This window comes from Anguilla anguilla, chromosome 3 (assembly GCF_013347855.1).
Source record: "Anguilla anguilla isolate fAngAng1 chromosome 3, fAngAng1.pri, whole genome shotgun sequence".
Lineage (NCBI taxonomy): Eukaryota > Metazoa > Chordata > Actinopteri > Anguilliformes > Anguillidae > Anguilla > Anguilla anguilla.
The window spans coordinates 51,012,573-51,035,959 of record NC_049203.1 but is presented as its reverse complement, the minus strand read 5'-3'; the positions used below and the strand labels follow the sequence as shown (position 1 = coordinate 51,035,959).

Sequence of the window (23,387 nt, the reverse complement as noted above, 5' to 3'; positions counted from 1 at the left end):
ACAGCAAGAAAGCAGAGATGATCACTAATATAGAAGGCACGACAGCTCAGAAGGTGCCATTGCAGGTGATTGAACCTCTACCCACACAGGGGCTACAATGCACCAAACAGACTGCACCAAAAGCCCCTCCCACTTTTATTATTACGATGAGATCAAAGTGAACGACATGAATGAATGAATCCTAGAAATGAGTGCACAGAGTAACTCTTTGACTACAAAATGAACATTTTATTTTGAGATGTGCAGACCTCTATTAAAAAATCCCTAACACAGTATGTTACAAATAGGTGTGTGTTATGGGCTCTTTAACTAAAAACAACCAAACAAAAAAAAAAAAAAAAGGAAAGAAAAAAACACACACACACAAAACAAATGACATGAACTGGACTGAAATGCTTGTTGCTTGTTGGTATTTTTAGAATCATCTTAAACCATGCAAACATGCTACAGGTAAATGGAAAGAAAACACCATTATGCATTTTTCAAAGGTCTGCTCCAAATTAACAATGAGACATGACATGACAAACAGAAGAGTCACCTCAGGTGTATGAGTATTCAAACATTCTTAATGAATTCTTAATGAAGCTACATGTAATATTAACAAAGCCTTTACTAAATGCCTTTACTGAAGCCAAATGCCTTGGCTTAAACATCAGACCATTCACACATCAAATAAGCAAAAAATGTTTTTTTTTTTTTTTCAATCTAAAAGTTTGGTATAAAAAAAATAATCATACAAATGTGTCTACCAAAATATTTCATCTCTGTCTTTATGGTTTTCTGGATTATGTAGCTTTACATTTGTGAAAAGATATGGACTCATTACCTGCTGAATTTTCAAGTGTAAGCATATATTCCTCAGCAAAAGGAACTACATTTTGAAATTTTTATGTTTAAATTCTCCAGACGTTTTTTTCCTTTTACAATGAGTTACTGAACACGAGAAATTGTTCTGCTGGAATGACTTCTCAAAACCTTCTGGAACAGATCATCTGGAAGAAAAAAAAAAAACATGAAATAATTTTCAATCTAGCATAATACATATATGCTTGTAATGTCATATACAGAGGATTAGCCCTCTAACTCACATTCCATTTCAAGCCTTCAAAGAAGGAGGAGGCTGATTAAAATTTTACATTCACATCATATTTGAACATACAGTGCATGAAAAACTGTCATCTGCATGACAGCTGACATGGCAGCCCTTCATTATTTAAGTTGATGAATAGAAATAATTACCATTTCTAATAGCCTGTCTGTGAGTCTGTAAGAGAAGAGAAAAAAAGGATATGACATAGCATATATTTTAGAGCAAGCAGAACAGAGCAAAACTTCACTGGCAAAACATTAATTTCAAAGGTGCTTGTTTTATTATTCATGTGTGATTACCTCCCTTGCTAAAAGTATTTCTCGGCTAATAAAACATATAATCCTTGGAATTTCAGAGATAATGATTTGATTTATGGGTTGCACTAAGATACTACTAAGAATACTCTGATATCATAATTGAATGAAAAATCTGAAACTGAAAGCTATGATTGCAGATCAATGAAATCATTTAAACAAAAGTCTTGTGTGCTCGCTGAATAATGTGTTTTGCAGCTAAAAGGACTGTTCATTTTTTCAATGGCCTATAAATAAACATTTAATATAAAAGCAGTGAAATAAACTGAGATTAGATTATCTAACATTTCATTCTAAAAGCAGGTTTTTTTGTAGAAGCAATATACTATATTCTGTTATTGTGAGGGCAAAACAAAAAGAACAATGATTTACATTCTTCTTAAAGTTCTGGTCAAAAAACGTTTTAAACATTTCTAAACTGTTTCGAAACAATGAGAATTCTGTATTTTACTCTGGCAGATTGTCTCAGTCAATATTTGTTAATCTGCTGGGATTTACAATGGAAATATGATAAAAAACATACATGTATCAGCAAATAGTAATGTGGTCAAAACTAAACACAGCCCTCAATCATTTTAAATGTTAGAATCGCACAAAAAGTGAACTGGTTTGGTTTTCTGCCCTTTGCCTTTCAACAAATGAATTGTTCAGTGTAAGTAAATGACGTATCACCATTTGTTTAAACTACAAAATGTTCTTAGGGGGCGACATAGCTCAGGAGGTAAGACCGATTGTCTGGCAGTCGGAGGGCTGCCGGTTCAAACCCCACCCTGGGCATGTCGAAGTGTCCTTGAGCAAGACACCTAACCCCTAACTGCTCTGGCGAATGAGAGGCATCAATTGTAAAGCGCTTTGGATAAAAGCGCTATATAAATGCAGTCCATTTACCATTTACCATCTTAAATAATTTACCAGATTAGACTCCCCGAAATATAGCATAAACATTATTGTATCTCTCCCTTGCACATATAATATATTTTTAAAAATTAAGGTGATTAAGATTATTCTCATGTTTGGGTGTGCACAGTGACTTACTCTCACAGTGGAGGTGTGCCTGAACGCCCTCTTTGATGGTTCTGCTGCATCACTCAAAACCTTGGGAGCTGAAAGAGATGGAAAACATGAAGCTCTGTTAGCATCCTGATAGTACTCTATTGCACTGAGCTGGCTGCATCACTATGGTGACAATGCGTTAGAGCTGACAGTCTTACGCAGAGACTGGATAATTGAGCCCACGGCATGGACGACTCCATTGGTGGCCATCAGGTCGGCGTCAGTTACAGGGATCTTGTTGACATACACAGTGTAGTTTTTCTGAGAGAACAGAATATGGCAGGGGCCCACGTTAGCAAGGTAAATTTCAATGTGCACATTTTGTTTTCTGAGCCTCACACCTAAAAATCAATCACACATGGGTATACATAAAATTGTACGTTGATTCCTGGGCTTGATTTTTTATTTCACATATTTTAAGTCTATTTCATATTTCAATGTATACTAATACCAGTACGTTACATGCTGCCCCTTCTTTCCATCATACATTTGGAAAGGATGGGCCATGAACACATTAAGGTTTTTAAAAGGGAAGCAGAGTAAGACTTAAAATACCGAAATGACATGCCTGCAGGAAGGAGAATTATTCAGATGTGAAAGCACACATCAACTCCTCCAAACCCTGACCCATCCCCCCCGCCCCCCAATTCTCACTCCCAGATTACCCACCAAGCTCAGCTCCAGCCTCTCTCCCTCCAGTGGCTTCATCCTGCTGTGGGACCCCACCCCACCACTGACCAGAATCTCATCTCCTACGTGGTACTTCAGAACACTTGCCAGCTGGTTAGGGTCACCTATGCAACACCAAAAGGAGTTATGAAATCACTTCATGGCAGGTGAGGCTAACCTCAGATTCATCACTTTGACAAAAATGTGGTCCCAGCTATGTGTAAGAACAAAGTTACTGGCTTTTTAAAGCAACCTGAGCTATTTACATATGTATTTCAGCTGTTCTTTTAATTTTTACTAGTATTTAATCTGATCTATTATTATGTAATCCTTTACTAGAAGTAACATGATATGCATTTGTCACATTTTCTCTTACCAGACCAGTTTCAACATATTTGTGTGTGTTTATATACAGCTTAAACACAAATAAATACATGTATTTGGAACACACATTATTTGTGTAAAGAGAACTACCAATTCAATTGATATAAAAAACTGTTCATGGACTAATACAAATAATCAAACCGGAGCATATCAATAGACAAAAAAAGCAATCAAGCATATAAAAAGAATATGACAGAAAACAGTATCCTTATACGTTTCATGAACACAGTAGAAGGCATGTAACCTAAAATATGCCCCTGTACCTCTTCAAATTAAAGAAATCTATCAAAAAGTTTAAAAATGTCTTTTGATACTTCTCACAAGCATATAACTGCAACAGAGACTCATCTGTTCGATTGGGGGCCTGTGATAAGAAAGGCCAGCTACTTGCATCTGTTTCAAAGGATGCACAAGCAAGAGAATGTTTCATTGTGATTAGCTATTCCCAATTGGGGAGCAAAGAAAAAAATGGGACTTAAGTCAAACAAATGTTCAGTAACTTTAAAATAGAAAGGATTCATTTCATAGACAACCTCTTATATCCATCTTATATCTTTTATCAATGTCTATAAAATTAACTCAACTGATAATAATGATATTTCATCCTTTCTCTCAGGCTAAATATTATTATTCCTCTCAGAACACAGGGAAACTCAGATCAAGGAGACTTCAGCCCTGGAAGGAAAAGCTGAGTATGAGTGCATCTGCTTTGTAGCAGAAAAGGTACACTATGGGGGCAGACTTGGCAAATGTGCGCAACTGTGGTTTGGAAAGACACAACAAAAGAGGTCTTTAATGGCAGCTGTTTGGCTGCAGCTAAGTATGACTCTCAATCATGGCGCTCTCCTTGCGGCAAACAGTTCCAGGGTGAGGTAATGAAACGAATGGCAGAAAGCTTCTGCAAGTGGAAGAGATAAAAAAAGCCCCAAGGTCCAGAGTCACTGACAACATCAGTCAAAGGTAGCAGCTGTATGCTGTATTTCCTAGTGATGTCAGCATTTGCTGGACTGGGACTCTTCTCTCAAGGCTGTTGCTAATGTAATGGATGTAAACCGTTTTCTTGCTATTGTGTGATTCCATGGCAGCCAAGTCTGGCTAGGATTAGGCAATTCAGCACATTGTAACTGAAATATATCTGAGTTTTTGTAGCACAGACTGTTGATTAGGAGTGATGAAGAGCCAGACAATGAGTCAAACATTACTGTGTGTTATAAGTCAAGTTCAGATTTGTCTGCCAAAGATCCAAAGCTCAAATTGTGTACGGGAAGGATAGAGTCCAGGGAGCCAATTCCAAATGTGTTTCCATTTAAGAAACAACACATCATGTCATCTACAGGAATGACATGGTGGAGTTTAGTGACCAGAGGGCTGGCAGATACTGTACAGGAAATAAGGACAGCTGTTGTAGCATGAGAATGTAGCATATTTTCCCTATGCTTTAACTGTGAACTAAGGGATATATTCAGAATTGAGTGAAACATTTAAATGTGTTTTGTTTCTAATACAGCAGAATCTGTTGGTTGTGCTGTGTCTCCCTGAATTCCCTGAAAATGAATTACTGTTCAGAACTGAGCAGGCAGCAAATTCAAAAAGGGCAAGGCAAGTGCACTATAAATACATTTAAGTATGGTAAATTGTGGACGCAAGGTCTATGTGAAAATTGGAAAAGTCATGTTTTTGCGTGGTGCTATCAAGGGCACACCAACAGAAAGTCTGCATCAACAGGTGCAGCAGGTGCTGTTCTATTAATTGTTACCTACATAATCCATGATTGCAGGAGCCCCACTCTGTTTCCTACTGGTAAGGTGATATCATGACATTTTATTATCCTTGGTCAAGTTGACACCATGCCAAGAAGAACTGGGCCAGCCTCACACACACTCAGCCCTTTGTAGCAGTAATTACCCAGGAGTTTGTTGAGATCAGCTGGAGGCATGGCACTGAAGGCTTCATTGGTTGGGGCAAAGACGGTGTAGGTCCCAGCCTGGTTCATCATCTCTGTCAGGCCGGCTGTCTGAATGGCTCCCACCAGGGTGCTGAAAACAGGAAACGGGTCACTGCACTTCGGCAAAGCCACCTCAGGACACACAGGGTCTTAACAACAAGAATGATGGAGGGGCGAGGGGGTGAAGAACCGCCTGACCATGTGAGGTCAGAGAATTAAAATGTGTTCAAATGAGCCACTAGAGGCTTGAAAAAGAACAACAGAAGGAGTCAGAAGGAAGTCCATTCCCAAAAAAACAATGAGCAAAAAAAAAAGTTTAATCCATGAGTGGGCTAGGTTAATGCTGCAGTAGCAATAAACTGCACAACGGTGCCTCCTGTTGGTCTGCTAAAGCATATATGCACTTTTCCAAACCCATCCCATTGGGCGTTTGAGGAGCTTTTATGTTTCAGTAGTAGTAGTTGCAGTCTAGTTAGGAGTGTTGTGTGTGAGGCCAGTTGTTCTTTAACATACCTTTCTATCAGGTTACATTACCTCTAGGCTCAACTGCGGCAATAATGTGCCCCTACCTGAAACGGTCATCTCCCTTGAGCACATCCATCACTGTGCCTACAGGCGGGGTAAGGAGCTTGTCCACGGTGAACATGGTGGCAAAACGGCCAGTCTTGTCATGGGCGGCAATGCAGACGTTCTCGATGCACAGATTCTGAGGGTGAGGGAGAGTGCAAGCCAGTGAGACCCTTGTGGACTGCTGTGTGGCTAGAGGAAAGAGTTATGTGACACCAGACAGGAATCAAGGGTGATCTGAAGCTTTCCTCCCATAGCAGAAATGTGAGATTTACTGTACTATACCTGACCACAGACCCTGAAGAATCTGGCTGTGAATGTTGGACATAAAACCAAAGGAATTAAATATTTGCACAAAATCTTTTGCTCATTGAGAATTCTTATATTTTCTTGCAACCACACGGGAAAGGAAGTCCTGCGAATTACTAGGCAAAGCAGGCGTGGACTGAAAATCTCCAGGAAAGCAATTCACAATTAAATTTTCCAATTCATGGTAGTAAAACTATTCTAGTGGTGAAATGTTTTACATGACATGTGGTTACAAAATACACTTTCATTTCACGCACTGACTGTACTGTGCTGTGAGAGCATGGATTAATGTGCCATCAAGTTACAGTAGCCTAAATGAGTCACAGAATTGCATGTCTTTCACACAAATAGAGAGCCAAACACTGGGATCTCATGAGTGCGACAGCCTGACTTTGGGATTGTCCCACTGACTCAGGTGGGCTTAGGTTGATCAGTATTCCTCTGTCCACCACCATAATAAAGCCAGCGTATTATATACGGTGCCTACAGTTCATGTTGTGTTGCTCACAATGTACAAAATAGTCAGTGATTCACGCACGAATACATGTACTGCAGTAACACCTGCATGCAAGTGTGAGTGACACTCACACAGAGCATAGCGCAATTCAAATTCCAGACAAATATTTAAAAGAGGGGCATTGAAAAACACTGCAGATGTCAATATTCATGAACAAGGCTTCCCTGACAGTAACAGGTAACTTGGGCATTTAAAAAGTTTTCCCAAAATAAGTTCTGTAACTATTCCTAATCGTATGGATATGATTATGATAGGATGAACGACACATAGCCTGTGTCCAAGCAGCCGAGCAGTATAGTGACAAATAAACTGGACTCAACAAGTTAAAATACAGCAACCTAACTGTGAAGATGTGGTTCAATACAATGGGCACAACATGCAAATCTGCATCTCGGCAGCCAGCAGGAGACTAGACCTGAAAGTTGCACGCTCAAACTGTGCTGGTGTGCCCATGAGCAAGGTAGTTCACCGCAACTGCTTCAGAATAAGCATCCAGCTGAATAAACAGATCACAGGCAAAATATGAGCAATGTAGGTGGCCCAGGATGCAGGCTCCTGCCAAGCGCATAAATAACACAATGTGTTGGGTTACCGTGCCCTCGGAAACAATGGAAACCAATCATCAGATAGCCCTTGGCCCCCCACTTCCAGTTCCGGCACGGGTGAACTCACGTTGCGGTAGACAAACACCCTGAGCTTCAGCCCATCCACAGCCTCCAGCACCTGGCCATGGTACAGACTTCTGGAGGACAGCTGCCCCTTCACGATGTGGTGAGAAAGCAGTGTCTTCATATCTGGAGTGATCGTTGTACTGACCTCTGCAGATACCAATTACGCCGCCGTTAATACAGTGTTGGGCTTTTTAAAAGAAAGCCAGTAGTTTATCACAGAAACATTATTTATCATTTTAATCATATTTCTCATTGGAATTTTGCAGAGAAAAAGTTTTGTTAATTTGGAAAGGCACAATAGGGATTTTATTTCATTGGCCATTCCAAGTCAGTTAACCATCCCTTAATATTTCCAAACCAATGCCTTACCTGGGTTTTAGTTTATCATATAACCACCAGAAATCAGGAACCCCAAGGTAGCGACTGAGCATAGACAGGCCACTTGGTGCTCTCACCTTTAAAAGCATCATCCTGAGGTGCAAGCAACGTCACAGACTCAGATCCAGACAGGTGGGATTCCAGGCCAGCCTCAACGAACATCATATTTGCCTTTGAAATACTGGATTCCTGTGCCAGCTCCGACAGGGTCTTAGCTTTAAGATAAATACATCAAGTCATGTTGAATTCATATATGGCCCATTGAGTGCTGCATTGCTGTTAGGAAACAGCACTTTAAATCAGACGCTCATGGGTTTGAATATCAGGTGAAGTACTGCTGTTGAACCTTCAAATGTGAATTGTTTTAGGAAATAACTAAACATATAAATTAATAATATGTCAAATGCAAGCAATGTAAAGTTGTCCTTGATGAGGCTGTCTGCAAAACAAATGAATCAATAAGATTGTGTTACTGTATGTGGGGTGTTCTGTAGGACGGCACACCTGAGTCAGGGATAAGGAGCTCATTGATGTAGTGGACTACACCATTGGTTCCCAGTTGGTCCTTCTTGGTGATGACGGCTTTGCCATTGAGAGTCATCTCAGTGCCATCGCAGCCAACCTCCAGCACAGTGCCCTGCAGTGTTTCCAATGGTGTCCCAGCCACAACTGACTCGGAGCACTGCATGTTCTTCAGGATGTGGTAGTTCAGAAGATCTGGGTAATCACCAGAGGGCAATCTCTGTTCATACTGATCAGCTTGTCTTCCCACACTCAAATACAAAATTTTACTTTAGCACATTTCAGTAGTTTGCATTTTCTAGAAAAGGCCACCAGCCTCTCATATCTGGATGTGTAAAATAACTGGTTATAGAACTTGCCTGTGACTTACACAAACACACATTAAAACCAAGGGTTTTAACTCATGAAAGTCAGCCTGCCTAGAAACAGTTTTTGGGTCTACTCTACCTTTCAGAGCCACAGGGTCTCCCAGAATCCTGTTCAAGGTCTCTGGTGGGATCTTCTCAAAGGCCTCATTAGTTGGTGCGAATACAGTATAGTGGCCATCGCTTTCCAGCAAGTTAGTCAAGCCAGCAGCAGCAACAGCAGTCTGAGACAGACACACACAGTTACAAACACACCCATAGAGGACTCTCACCTTCTTATAGAGAGATATAAGTGAGCAAATGAGGCCTCTCGCAGAGGTCTTGCTTCCTGTGCTGCTAACTATGGCCCATAAGGCTATCATCTCCCACCACTCATTTCACATAGAACACGACTGTATAAATGGGAAGTTGTATAAGGTAAAATTTGAAGGAGTATGATGAGACTTCTCCACTTACACGCAGTGTCTCCAGGTCATCGTCGGTGTCGATGAAGGTATGGACATTGTTGGTGATGGCCGTGATGACCCGGTCAACGACATGCACAATCCCATTGGTGGCATCTTGGTCCGTCTTCACCAGACGGGCACAGTTCACGGTTATGATCTTCACAAGGAAACAGCAAAAAGGAACTGAGATTTGAGGACCAATATAAATTTTATCTGCTGAAAACTGTTTTAGTGTGCGTTTCCAAGACCCCTGTTCAACTAAACAATCTATGACTTTAAATTCAAACCAAACTTCATATATTTCTGAATGTGTTCAAGAGAGACAGCTTAACACAGAAATGGAGCACTTAAGAGGTACAGCTGCATGCACACGTGTTACAGGTTTCTTGTAAAATGCATACTGTCAAGCACAGGGTCATTTTCATTGCTAAGGGAAATTAAAAACTCAGTGGTTATGGACAAAAGAAAACTGTGGACGTTTGATTTTGGTTTATGCTGAGCTCTCTGGTGGTAGATTAATCTGACATGGAAATCTAAAGCCAACATTGGGCATCACTTACTCCATTGGGGTAATGGTGGATATGAACATCGAAGTCCTGGTACATGGAGGCGTAGGCTGTGCCGTGCTTGAGGTCCTCAGAGGTCAGACGTCTGTTGACCATGTGGTAGTGGAGAGCATTGAGCAACTCAATGTTGACATTGCTCACCAGGGCATCCAGGATTTCCTAATGAGTGGGAAACAGCAGAAATTTAGAGTTCATCAAAGTTTTCACCTTGAATGCAGTTGGATTTTTAGCACCTGGCCTCCTATATCACCATCAGTTGGTTTTGAAAGGTGTCCTGTGTAGTGCAACTTAAATAACATTTTGTCAGCCTGCAACACTTTCACTTGGTTCGGTAATAGCTGCTGTCTGGCTGTGGAGGTGCTGCGGGAACTCACAGATGGCAGGGCAGCCCAAGCCTCATTGCTAGGAGCGAAGAAGGTAAAGCTGCCAGGCCCCTCAATCTCCTCCTGCAGTTCGGCCCTCTGAGAGTACATCTTGGTGGTGGTGGCTCCGACCACGCCCAGGGTGTTGTAGATGTTGACCAATGGCAGAGCTGTGAGAGAAAGACAGCAGAAAACCCTGTCATGGGAGAGTGCCAAAGAAAACTGTGTGGCTCTCAGAGGGATACTTTCATACATTTGTTTTTCCACAATTTACACGATGAATCTTTTATGACTGTATTTATGGGCTGGAAATGTCCTTTCATACCATTCAAACCCAGCTCTGAATGTTGGGGCCCACAGTCATGAGCTTGTGTTGTTCCTCAGAGTTTAGAGCAATTCCTTTTATGCTTGTCTAAAAACCAAGTCTACGACTAAAAAGTTCAGGATAGAGCAACTGTAGGCATAAAAGAGTGAGGAAGTATGTCACTGTTTTAAACTAGATTAAACCATCTCTGATGCATTTTAAGATTTACATGATTAATATGATTCTGTCTGGCACACTTTAAAAAGGATTCTCACCTAAAACAGATATCATAAGCTTACAAAGACCTTGGAATGCTCTCTGGCTGTTTAGTGCAATAGAAGAACAGCATTCTAGTAGTACACATCTAGCAGTTCCCTACCTGGATTGGAAGTGGGAGTATCTGCATGATGGTGTACATGTTACAAATAATGGGATGGTTGCAGTAGCAACTAACATCAACCCCATTGAGCAGCACTGAGTAACACTTGTATACCTGCAGGACAGCCCTTCTCTCCAGGAACCTTCTCATAGCCGGGGCAACACTCATAGGTGATCATCCTGGAAAACATAATAACACAGCTGTTTACCATTTGATCTTGATTGATCCTGCAGCTTCAACTGTGCCATGTGGCTTGGAAAAATGTAACTGCATGAGCATCAAAATCTATAACAAGGATTCTACACCCTTTCTAATGCAGGTACTCCATCAACATGAACCTTTTCATATTCAGGTTGAAAGGTTGAAAATCTGGGTTCAGAAAGTTCACCCCAGTATTTTGTTCCAATCACCTGGATTTGCTAATTAGCATAATTTGTTAGGCAGGAAATAGGACTAATTAGTGAAATCAGCTGGCTGAGTTCATGGGTAGAAGAAACACATGGTAGGACTGTTACTTTCTGACTCCTGGACTTTCCACCTCAGCACATGTTTGTTATGCCAAAACACCATAATTTCACCCTTCACTTCTGATGGCCAAAATGTGCCATTTTCCTGCAACATATTTTTACTTTTGAGCTATGTTTTTGTAAAAGAAATGATTATTTACATCCAAAAACAACTTTATTTAGCCCAAGATCAGATCACTGTGCTTTAAAGTTAATATATGATGAGGTATCCACTTGAATTTCCATAATTTAGGTGATTGAAAGGTGCATTATCAATGCAATGCAATTTTCTTTTATTTTTAAAAGGATATTTAAAATTCTTTATCTACCTCCTGCCTCTCTAGCAGCACTGTGTGGGGAAAACATGACTGATGGACCCTTTATTCCTGCACAAACTGTGCCTTGCGTGATAACTACCACATGACCCGACCATGGTGCTCCTCCTTGTTCCTTTTGGATATCTCCACCATAAATCTGCACTGGGTTCCAGCCTTTTGCAGAGGGCTGTAAAAACCAATTTCCTCTGAGAGCCAAAGGAATCCAGAGGCACAGAGCTGGCAATGTGGAGACCCCAGAGAAGACATCACAGGGCCAAAACTGACTACAGCTCAAACATTGGATCCTGCCAGTAAAAATATATGAGAAATTCTTCAGAGCGACCGACCAGGCTAAGGTGTGCTCACTCAGCTACCAAAGGAAACTTAAGTCTTCCAGCGTGAAACTTATTTCAGCCACTGGAAAGTACACATTATATTCCCACAAGCGTCTCCACCATCTATCTTTATCTTCACCACTATAAGCCTTACTGCAATGTCAATAGTTGCAAAGGGTCAGCACTGCGTGTAGCCAATGATCCTTGTCAGGGGAGAAATGTTCTGAAAAATGTGGAGAGCCAAATTCCACGCACAAAATCATGGCACCTTCACTCTTACTTGAAATTGAGGGATCACCATAAATTGTGACATTGTCAAATTAAACATGAAGCCTCCTTGAGAGATTAATTGTCATGAAAACATTTTCAGTCATCTTTTATAATATTTTTGAGTGATAATTCAACTGGGCACAGCTCTCAGACACTCTATAAATTACACAAGGCTACTAGAAATGTTTTTGTAAAGTAAATGTGACCTTTTGTCTATTTGTTATTGGTCAAGAAGTAAACATAATAACATCTGATGCTCCTGTCATAAAAAGGGCTCTGAAGAGTTACATGACCATTCACTTCATTTTTCATTAGATCAAAAATATCATAAAATGACTGTCAATATAGTTGTTTTACTATGTACTATATAATAATACACTGGCATTCAGTAAGGTTGATCTTTCCTACAACATATCGATACAAAAAAATTCTCAAAATTCTCAGGCTCAGTAAGAACACGGAAAGACATTTCCAGAATACTCTGTTTGGGTCACCATATACACAGTCCATTGTTTTTTAAAATCCTATTCAGGACCACACACTCACTTATTTTACATGGTCCACATATCAAACAAAATTACATATTCAGAACATTGTATTCTTACAACATTCATCACTGTTTTTGCGCTCACACATAGTGTCACAGAAAATATATTTTCTTGACAGCCTTGAATATCCCAATTCCCAAGACATTTTTTTTAACCTGGGGTTCAAACCCCACAGTAATACTGCCGAATTTATCTCACAAAGCAAGCCGTTTTTCAATTTTCTTTTTTGGTTGTAGTACTCAAATCTGAACTGAGATTGCAAATACCATTGGGATGTCTTTCCCTCTTCTTTTTTCCCAGGCGGGTTAGCTCATGTTGCAACTGGACCTGCTTTACATTTCCAAGAAAAATTAATCTGAACCTTACTAATTAATTAAAAGAAAGCTTTGCAAGGAAATACTCATATACATATTCTCCCCTTTCACACCCTGCAGTAATCACCACATCATCACAAAATGACTTTGGTGGTCAATCAAAGGGATCAAGCAAAGTTCGAGCAACAGCGAAAGAACCCAAAGGAGACATTGCAAGAGTAAACTACAGATTCAGTGTTCTTGAAGTATGTCTTATGATTACTGCCCGACAGGCTGTGTACTGCATAACACCATGGCTCCAGGAAGAAAAGTCTGGCATTTGTTTTGCTTTCTTGTATCTAAATCCTGACTGGGCCCGTCTGACTGCAGGGTAAGCATGCAGCTGTCTGTGTCTCCCAGGAAGAGAGGGATATGGATGGCATAAGGATGACAGGACTGTACTTGTCTCATTGCACAAGAGTGACTTTGGTTGACAGAAGCACCTGCAAACTGCAGGTAACTGTAATTTGTAGTAACTGTAACTGTTTAGGCAGGGCAGTGCATTTCCATGAACCTTACCCATGCAGGAGGTTATGATAAAAATTAATAGTTTTATCACAAGTTAATGTCTATATTGCTCAGTCATCAAGACATTTTGCATTAGTCACCTTGTATTTAGTCTATTAACTCACCAAAACGTACTGAGCATAGCAGTGTGAGTAATGTAACTTTCTACACTGTTCCACTGGATTATGCAGCTTTAGTCTGTGTAGCACATTGAATTGACCTCAGTGTGACCTCAGTGTGTCAAATTTGTCTATTTGATTGACGAGTTTACGGTATGGTGTTTGCCTGATGAAAAATGCCATTTTAGATGGGAGAGCAGGAAAACAGAAAGCTGTGTTTGAAGGGGGAGGAGTGCACACAGTGCGTGCTTAAGAGTGGCCAGCATCTCATCTGAAGATCACAATATAAGAAAGGTAAAATCAGATGTGTCACACCGGAGGAGATTAAGTCAGGCGAACACCACAAACCATTCCAGATTCCCATTCCAATTAATACACACTGAGATGATGATCTCAATTTAAGCTCAAAGAAGAAATTGGGGGAATAGGACACTCCCTCATTCTTTGAATCTCATTACCAAACCTGATGTCTGCTCTAAACATATTATAATAGTATGAAGTACTCCAAGTTGTATATTGTTCAAGTAATTGTATAAGAGATTCCATATCATTCTTCATATTTATACATATTGTAAAGGACTGAGGTTAAAGTAAATTGTGGAAAAAGGAAAAGCTTTTTTAAAAGTATAGGATTTCAGATTTCAGCCAGAGTACTCATGTACAGCTTTAAGTAATCAGTGGGTATTAGCCTCAAATAGAGTAAAGAATCAGTAACAGAGGCTGTTTTTGACTTTCAGAGATGGGGAAACCCTGCAGAACAGAGACGCTCCAAATGAGACCAAGCTGATTATCAAAACAGATGGAAACTCAACACCTATTTGTCCTCTGCCAGCACAAACAGAGATAGTAGCCATGGATATGAGACAAAATAAACAGTTTGTCCACCATAATTCAAGCACTGTGTACACTGAGCCTTCCAAGTGCCATGGTAATCTGTATGGCCGAAGTACCCTTCATCATGAGGATCATCATGAGTTCATTTCAGAATTTATCTGCTTAATGCATTCGCATTTCCCTCTTGATTCATCACGCACAGATTGTGTGCTTTGGTAGAAATTCACCTCGATTCAAAAAATATCAAATTACTTTGGATGCTGGGCAAAGGAGCGGGGGATACACAAATGCTTCCAGACCCACTCATTTAAAGGAGGAAATCAAGTTTTAAAACACTTTGAAACATGTAATTCAGCTATAAATTCACTGTCTCCATATAAATCTTCCCAAATAAGACAGTTAAAATAACATTGCACACTCCCCGATTCCCTACCACCAGCCCTCTGGAATACTTTCAGCAAATATCTGCAAGCTGACGGGTTGCAAGTCGATCTGCAAGTTATTTCAAGAGCATTAATGTTGCCATCTGGAAACAATGACATAATGCCTCTCATTCTTACCCATTGCATCAGAAGCAATTTGCAGTTGGACTGAAGAGACATCATGGAGCCCATATTTCAGTCCCTGTGGATCTAGTGGTTCACATCATTCAAAGCAAGAGAAACCATGAACAATGTGTAAAAGTTATTACCCTCCCTATGTGTGCACTCACATACACGGACTTCAATTGTCAGAACTTTACTGCTTAGTCACATTTTAGTTCCAAAGCAGATGAGCAGACTTTGTCCTGCACGGGGAAAGGGACTGCGTTGTTGGTATCAGACGCCATCACGGGGCACCTTTGTCTGGTGCTGTCACTGGGAAAAGCAGCTAATGTTGGCGGTTAGACGATGGCATGTGATTGGGTTTAGTTTGGTGCCTCTCCAGGAACATGATCAAAAAAAGGGGAGGGGTTGGGGAGGTTAAACAGAACCAGGACTTCACAAGGCTACCTGGCATATTTTAACAACCAAACAGCATGATAAAAAACAAAACTGACCAAAGAGAATGCATTTCTCATTAAAAAAAAAACATAGAAAGGAACTGCATTTTTAAACAGAGAAGGAAACCAGAGACAAACTCGACTATTTTAACAGAAACATTCCTTCCTGCATTTTGGGATTTTAATTAAGGATAGCCCAACAGCACCAAAGTATTCAGTGGTACCACAGAGGAAAGGGACAAGCCTTGCACCTAATTACCATCAAAGCCCACCCAGCAGCCAGGGGGAGGTCGGTGGAGGTTCAGACTCCGGTGTGCACAGTCAACGACTCCCCTTAAGTGACCCCCCACCCCCACCCCCATGGGCAACCCACACAAAGGTGGGGATTGTTAGCTCCTTTGTACAGAAGGCTGGCCAGCCAGACATCTCCATGCTCTTATAGACCTTAAAGGCTCCCAGCGGATGTCAGCACATCATATCATATATGATGTGCTGCTGAAGTTTTATTTCATTGTTCTCACAAAGCCCAGTTATGTTCCTCCAGTGCATCCCTTTGGGTTATTTTTAGACAAATTCACAGACACATGTTGAGCTTCAGAAAATTTAAAAGTCTTAACATAAACTACCAAGGGATCATGGTTTAGGCAGCTGTAACATTCCATTTGGAAGAGACTCCTCAGACCATATGAATGATCTGTTTGTGTTTGGGGTTATTACCCTGCTGAAAGCTCCCACACTAAAACGGTCATTTCCTGGAAGAAGCTGGCAGGCCACTGCAACCTTCGACTCCTCTCTATTACTCTCTAAATAATCACTATGAAAGCAGTACAGTCATGCATTTAGTTTCAAGTACAGTGCAAAACTGTCTATAAAAGGCACTTTGGAAACATATTTTAGTTTATATGTCTGTTCTTAACATTTTCACAAATGTATTTAAAACCCATAATACAATATTTCCGATTGCACAAGACATTCTTGAGTGGGAGAACTTTTATCATGCTCAGAAAAAACCTACAAAGTGGCACATATGGAAAATAGATTCTCTTCAGGAAAAGAACGGTGCTTTTCCAATCAGATTTCAGACAGATACCAGACAGATTAAAACCACTTTTAGGGATGTTCATTGTTATGTTGAAGTAATCCTAACAGTATATGTAACTATATATAGTTAAATTCAAAAGTATTGGGACAGTGACATAATTTTTGTTCTTTTGGCATTGTACTCCAGCACACTGCATTTGAAATAAAGCAACGAATATGAGATTAAAGTACAGACTGTCAGCTTTAAGTTGAGGGTGAACCTTGTAGGAATTACAGCATTTTTTATACATAGTCCCCCATTTTAGAAGAGCCTAAGTAATGGGACAAATTAAGATAATCTGAAATAAAGTTGTCAAGGACTCAATAACTGCCTTAAGCCTGCAACCCATCACCAGATGCTGGGTATCTTCCCTGGTGATGCTCTGCCAGGCCTGTACTGTGGCCATGTTCAGTTCATGTTTGTTTTGGTGGCTTTTTTGCATCAGTCTTGTCTTGTGATATGCATTTTGCAAATTAATTCAGGTCAAGTGATTGACTTGGCCAGTCAAAAACATTCAATTTTTTGGTCCTGAAAAACTCTTTGGTTGCTTTGGCAGTATGTTTGTGGTCATTGTCCTACTGCAAGGTGAAGCAACATCATAAGAGTTTTGAAAAATTTGGATAGATCTGAGCAGATAAGACATTTCTGTATGCTTCAGAATTCATCCTGTTGCTGCTGTCAGCAGTCAAATCATCAATAAAGACAAGTAAAACAGCTCCAGTGGTCGCCATACATGCCCAAGCCATTACACTACCTTCACCATGTTTCACAGATGAGGGGCGTGATTTGAATCATGAGCAGTTCCTTTCTTTCCTCTCTACACTTCCTTTTCGATCACTTTGGTACAGGTTAACACTCATCTCATCATACCAACATTCTGGAGTCTTATTGATCTGTGTGACAGTTGGAAAGGGGTTTTTATTCTTCTGTCACCCACTACAGTGACTTTCTGTGGTCTACCAGGTTGTTTACTATTGCTGAGCTCAGCAGTACTTTCTTGCTTCCTAGCAGTGTATTAAACAGATTTTGCCACACTCAATGCTTTGGCTATATCTCTGATTGATTTATTCTGATTATCAGCCTCATGATGGCCTGCTTTGCTGATATTGCTATGTATTTGGTCCTAATGTTGTGAGACAACAGCAACAGACTGTAAATGCAAAGTTCACACCGGGTCAACTCTAGACCTTTTGTTAGTTACCTTGTGCACAAACTAATGATGCAAAAACACAGCACAGCTGGCCAAGAAACAGCAGAATAGCCAACTGTTTTGCACCCCTAAAATGGGGGGACTATGTCTGAAAAAGGTTATAATTCCTAAATTACCCAGCATGGATGCATATACCCTTAAATTAATGCTGTTAATCTGCATTTTAACTGCGTTTTATTTCACATCCAATTCAGCATTCCTGTCGGGCCTGAATAATTACATTTTCAGTCTAAACTCAAACTTTGTTTGAACAGCTACCCCTCTACGCCCTGTCTCAAAGGGACTTGATGACAGATGTTATCCTGAAAATAATGGGAGCTATTTAACTACCATGCTAAGTGGGATTATCTATCTGCAGATATAACATGCAGTTTCCTGAATTGACTGGTTCAAGGAAAAGCTCAGAGTCTATTCTTATAACTCTGCCCTGAACTGTCCTTACATGCCCAGAAGTGGCTGATTACGCAGTAAAAAATGTCCAAATAAGCGCATACAGAAAATGTAATACAGTTATCAGATCAGATTTGCTATCTGTATTAGAACCATTCTTTTATGCTTCTCCCTTTTGAATGGACTGATAGCCAAACTTAGTGGTTTGAATATGTTTACTACAAAAATTATACATATATCGGCCCAAGTCATTTTAAAACTGAAAGCACAGGAGAAGAAAAAATGCTATTAAGTCCTGTACATTGTTGCACTGTTTGCAGTGCCTTTGCCCTTTCATGCCTGCAGCACAGATTTTACTGGAGGGCTGGCTTAAGTGAACAGAAGCTCTTTTGGATACCAGGTGATTGATGCCTTTTTGCAGTTTCATATGAGAGCAGCCTTGCGGGTGCATGTCAAAGCCCTGCAAAGGGGAAAGATTTGAGGCCAAACCCAATATCCTTTAAATCTGCCACAGTTTTAATCAACAACAGTATTCATCTATATCTGTAACCCTAGGAGCTGAAATAATGTATGATGCCAGGCACCAATCAGAGGAGCAGCTACCAACCAATCATACATCTCATTCTCAAAAAATCCTTCCTAAATTCCCTACACACAATACATACATTCAGTGCCATGAAAGCTCAGGTTTATTTAAGCACAAGTCATGCCATCTGCCCCTGATTACTGAAAATTATTTAGCATATGTAATTTAATAGATGGTGAACATATGGCTCCTGTGCTTGTCAGTTCCCCTAGCAAATGCTCTTTTCTCCTGTGAGAGCTCTCAGAAGAATGAGCAGAGCTCCATTTGCTCTGACTGACCCTTTCATGTCTGAGGAATGCTAGGCCCACTGACTGTGAGTAAAACACTGTGATTCCCTGTGGAGACCTTAAACCCAGTGTCAATCAAATTAGTGCTACCGTCCTTGTCAATACATTCGTGTTTGGCCAGCCTTCCCCTGGAACGGGTGGGTTGCTCTAGACTGAAGTTTGCAATCAGACTGGATGGTTCAATTATTATTCGGAGCTCTGGAATTAAAAGACAGATGAATTTCATTACATCTCTCTCTCTCTCTCTCTCTCTCTGCTGAAAAGTATAACATAACATACCAAAAATCATAGTCATCAAAAATATGACTCTTTCAAAGCAACCAAATGATGGAAGTGTCTGAGTGTTTGAGATTGTTAACAACATTTCCATTCCCATTTTCCTATGCCTGGTTAGGCAAGAATTTTGCACATACTTGGTCTTCAACATGAAATTTACTCAAATCAATGATGTAACAAAATCCTACTGAAGTTCAGCCTGAAAATTACACAGTACACCACAGTTCATGAGCCACTAATACAGAAGGGCACAGAGTCAGTTGGTGGGACTGTACTGTGTGCCTTCAGTGAAATTATACTGTACACAAGAAAAATTATGAGATGGATGTCATTGACATGACAGATGTTTGGAAAGATACAGCTAAGATCACTACAGCTCAGTAATAGTGAGGAAGTACCCCTTTAAACCATATTTGGCAAATGAGACTAAATCAACTAAGTCAACTCAGCTTGCAGACAAACATGATGTTAGATGCCAATATGTTTTCCATGACTGTTAACTGATGTCCTATTATAAACACAATGTTAGAGATTTGACAACATGAACAGAGCATTGAAGTATTAGCAAAACTCACCATTGCAGCATGCAATGTCATCTATATCTTTGAATAGGGTTATGTGAAAATAAAATATTACATAGTTATGTAATAATGCATAAAAAGGTTTCCAGAAGTATCATGGGGTGGCAGAGCCCCTAGGGCTAATTCACTTTTTTGTGGCCACATGTTAGCTACATTTTCTACTTCAGGAAATCATTTCCCAGAACTTAACAGTACGGACATTTTAGAACCATAAATCCCATGATATAGAAAACACATTCAAAATGACAAAACGGGTAGTGCTCCCTTTTGTAAGATAACATCTTTACCTGAATTGAGCTCACCTTTTGTTCATAAGAAAAATTCATGCTTGTCTGATTCTAATGTAATGGCATTCATTTAAAACAACAAAGCCACACATGGATGCAGGCTACCCAATGGCCAAGTGACTACATAATTAACTCAAGTCTGGGGCCACAGCAATCCTTTAGAAAAGTGCAACAAAATGTAGATCCTGCTTAAAGAGAAGGGGTTTTATGGTTCGTCCCACGGCTTGACTCCCTAAACCAGGCTAGTAAATGGCTATACACGGCTTTGTGTTTTTGGCACATTTTAAACACCAAAGTGTCCACCTGCAGACCAATAATTGCAGTTGTTCAAACAGCTGTAACATGGAAAAGGATCAGTGCTTCCGACCCGACACTGCTGTGTACACAACCCATTGGGGGCAATATAAACCAATGAACTGAAGCATTGTGAATCTGATCAATGGACAGGGTTCTGGAGAGTGATAAGGGACACAGGCAAAGAATCACAAAACGTCTCCCTAGATTGCACACCTCACCAGGTGTTCAAACACTTTAATCAAATACAAAGGCAAGCTTCTAAACATACGATACGACAAACGGGAAAACTATGTATTCACCCGTATAGGGAAAAGTTGTTCATTCCAGATTGTGTTTTGGAGTTTTAGTTCACTGGGAACATTATGCTAAAGGACAAATGTAAAGCCATTTATGAAGAGAGTTAATAATATTAAAATATGAGCTAAAGTAACCAATAACTTGTCATTACACTTATTTTTATAATGTATTTTGGGTACTGTATCCTATGCTGGTCTGGCATTAAAGATATATAAAAAAAACTGGAAATCCTTGATGAGTAAAATTTGGCTTCACACACCAGGTAGAATACCCCAGAGCATTTGGATTTAATGGTTTTTCCCCTTTCCTGTAAAATGCTTTGGGGTTGCTTGTGTGTATGCAATTGGCCACAGGTGGTAAAAAATGCTGCTAACATTCTTGTATCAAGAGGCCAAGCATTTCACTCACTAAAACTTTCACAATATATTTCCGCTCTTGAAATTGGGGCGACTTTCTCGTCAGTTGTGAAGTACACCATCTTGTCTAATCAAGACAAAGGCATAAAAATGCATGTGCTGTGCCACAAAAGACTATCGGTTCATGTCTAGCCATCAGAACCAGGTTTCTGCTAAACATTTGAATAGCACGTTTAATGATTCACCACAGGTCTTGCTACACTAAGAGTGGGAAATTTGTTATAATTGTAAGAATCGCATGATAGGCGATGAACAGATCCTCAGGAAAGACAACTAAATAACCATAGTTTTTTATTTTCTTTCTGATAACCACCTTCCTTCTGAAATTATTCAGCAACTGAATGAGATTGTTTCAACAGCAGTCAGTTGTTTTGGGGAAAATATTATGTAGGCTATTTAGTTTCTATACCTAAAGCTTCTATTCACAATAGCTAATACAGGCTTTCAATTTACTGCTCTGGCAACCTGGAGATGAAAGAAGACCACCATTAACTTGATCTGATACAGAAACTTTCAGAACAGTATTACAAGTCTCTCTTGATCTTTTTTAATAACACTAACAATTTTCAATGGATATCTTAGAGAGGTTGCAAAACTGTCTCAGTCTGAATGTCATCAAACAATAACCTACTTCTTGAAAAGTGAGAGACCACAGGGAGATGTCTGTGGATTTAGAAAGCTGTTCATTTCACAATCTTCTATAAAATGCAATGCATGACAACACTAATGTCTTTACAAAACAATATGGCAAAAGATTCATGTTGCACAGATAGCAGGCTAATATTAGTTCTCAGCTGAATAATCAGGAGGGATCCTTTATAATTGGGCATTCTAAGTTATCTAAGTAGCCTATATCACAGTTATGCCCACTGGGGCTATCTTAAATTCCTAATGCAGCAGTGGGCTACTCCATTATTTTTACATAATCAAAAGTAAATAACTTCATATGTGTTATCATGCATATATTATGTGTAAAACCGTTCACACATGCACCAAAATACATTTATAAAAATAAATAAATAAATAAATAAATAAACGAACTCACGTTGACTTGCCGCAGATTTTGCGATGATACCATTGCTTGCAATTGGTGAAGTACTTCTTATCAGTCCCTGGGATTTTCTGCATCGCGCATACATTAGGGCTGAAGGTAAGAGACAACACAATAGCTGCATTTTTGTGGCAGTGTAAAAAAGCTTTCTCACTTGTGAGTGATTCAACTCAATCATATGTGCACTTACTAAACTGGGGATAATATTAGTATCTGGTTAATTTTATATCAGCAATAGTCTTGCGCACTTGCCTAGATTTACTGCTCATTGCTCTCCACAACTAATAAATAGCCTCATAGAGTGACTTGGTAAAGATGTCTATATTAATAAGACCCAATGAATATGTTTTTCTAATAACAGTCACAGCACAAAAATTTGCCAAACAAATAATCTTTAACTGTTCCAGCATTATAAAGGAAATTCGTTCTCGCGCAAAAACTATGTTCCGCAAACGTTAATGTGTGTAACTAAATAATATCGAGAGCTTCATACCCATGTTGCCTTCCCCTAATTCTGCTATGTTGAAGAACTGATTTATAAGGTGACTTCGCGACACAGAGCGTCGCAATCACCACTAGACCCAAAGTCAGCAAAGTAAAATGCTTCATTTTGTCCCTTTTCCAGGTAAACTACCCTCCACGCTCCAGAAAGGCTCCGAAGTGTCGAGGGTTCGGTGGCCGTTGGTGCTTTAATATATATGGGCAGTTCTTTTTGGTTGGGGAGGAGCTTGAGAGGTAGAGCAATTTGAGATATTCGCGCGTTACACAAACTCTACCACAGTTCATACTTGAGCTCCGATCCCACATTGGAAGATTCATATTTACATTGGAACGGCAACAGAACAAAATGGTTAACAATTTCTGCTTTGTTCATGATTAGGCCTATATTACAAATGCACAATTAGTGAAAGTTGCAGATTATTATTATTATTATTATTATTCATTAGTAGTTGTATTAGCAGCAACAGTAGCATTGCATAGCTGGATCAAATTATTTTTATGGTCAGCTGATCAAG

The 23,387-nt window shown here is 39.8% G+C and overlaps 1 protein-coding gene across 1 annotated transcript; it reads right to left on the bottom strand.

The window, feature by feature from the left end:
* Positions 1-207: 207 nt before the first annotated feature.
* On the bottom strand, positions 208-23,046 carry tgfbi (transforming growth factor, beta-induced). The gene is made up of 17 exons (XM_035411381.1): positions 22,865-23,046; positions 22,366-22,464; positions 10,956-11,020; positions 10,171-10,328; positions 9,791-9,955; positions 9,241-9,387; positions 8,867-9,008; positions 8,402-8,614; positions 7,975-8,112; positions 7,521-7,666; positions 6,025-6,161; positions 5,416-5,546; positions 3,127-3,251; positions 2,616-2,718; positions 2,440-2,507; positions 1,240-1,264; positions 208-992 (listed from the first exon to the last, which is right to left on the bottom strand). The coding sequence occupies exons 1-17, from the start codon at positions 22,978-22,980 to the stop codon at positions 931-933; spliced, it is 2,040 nt and encodes a 679-aa protein (XP_035267272.1). The 5' UTR covers positions 22,981-23,046; the 3' UTR covers positions 208-930.
* Between the last annotated feature and the right edge of the window lie 341 nt (positions 23,047-23,387).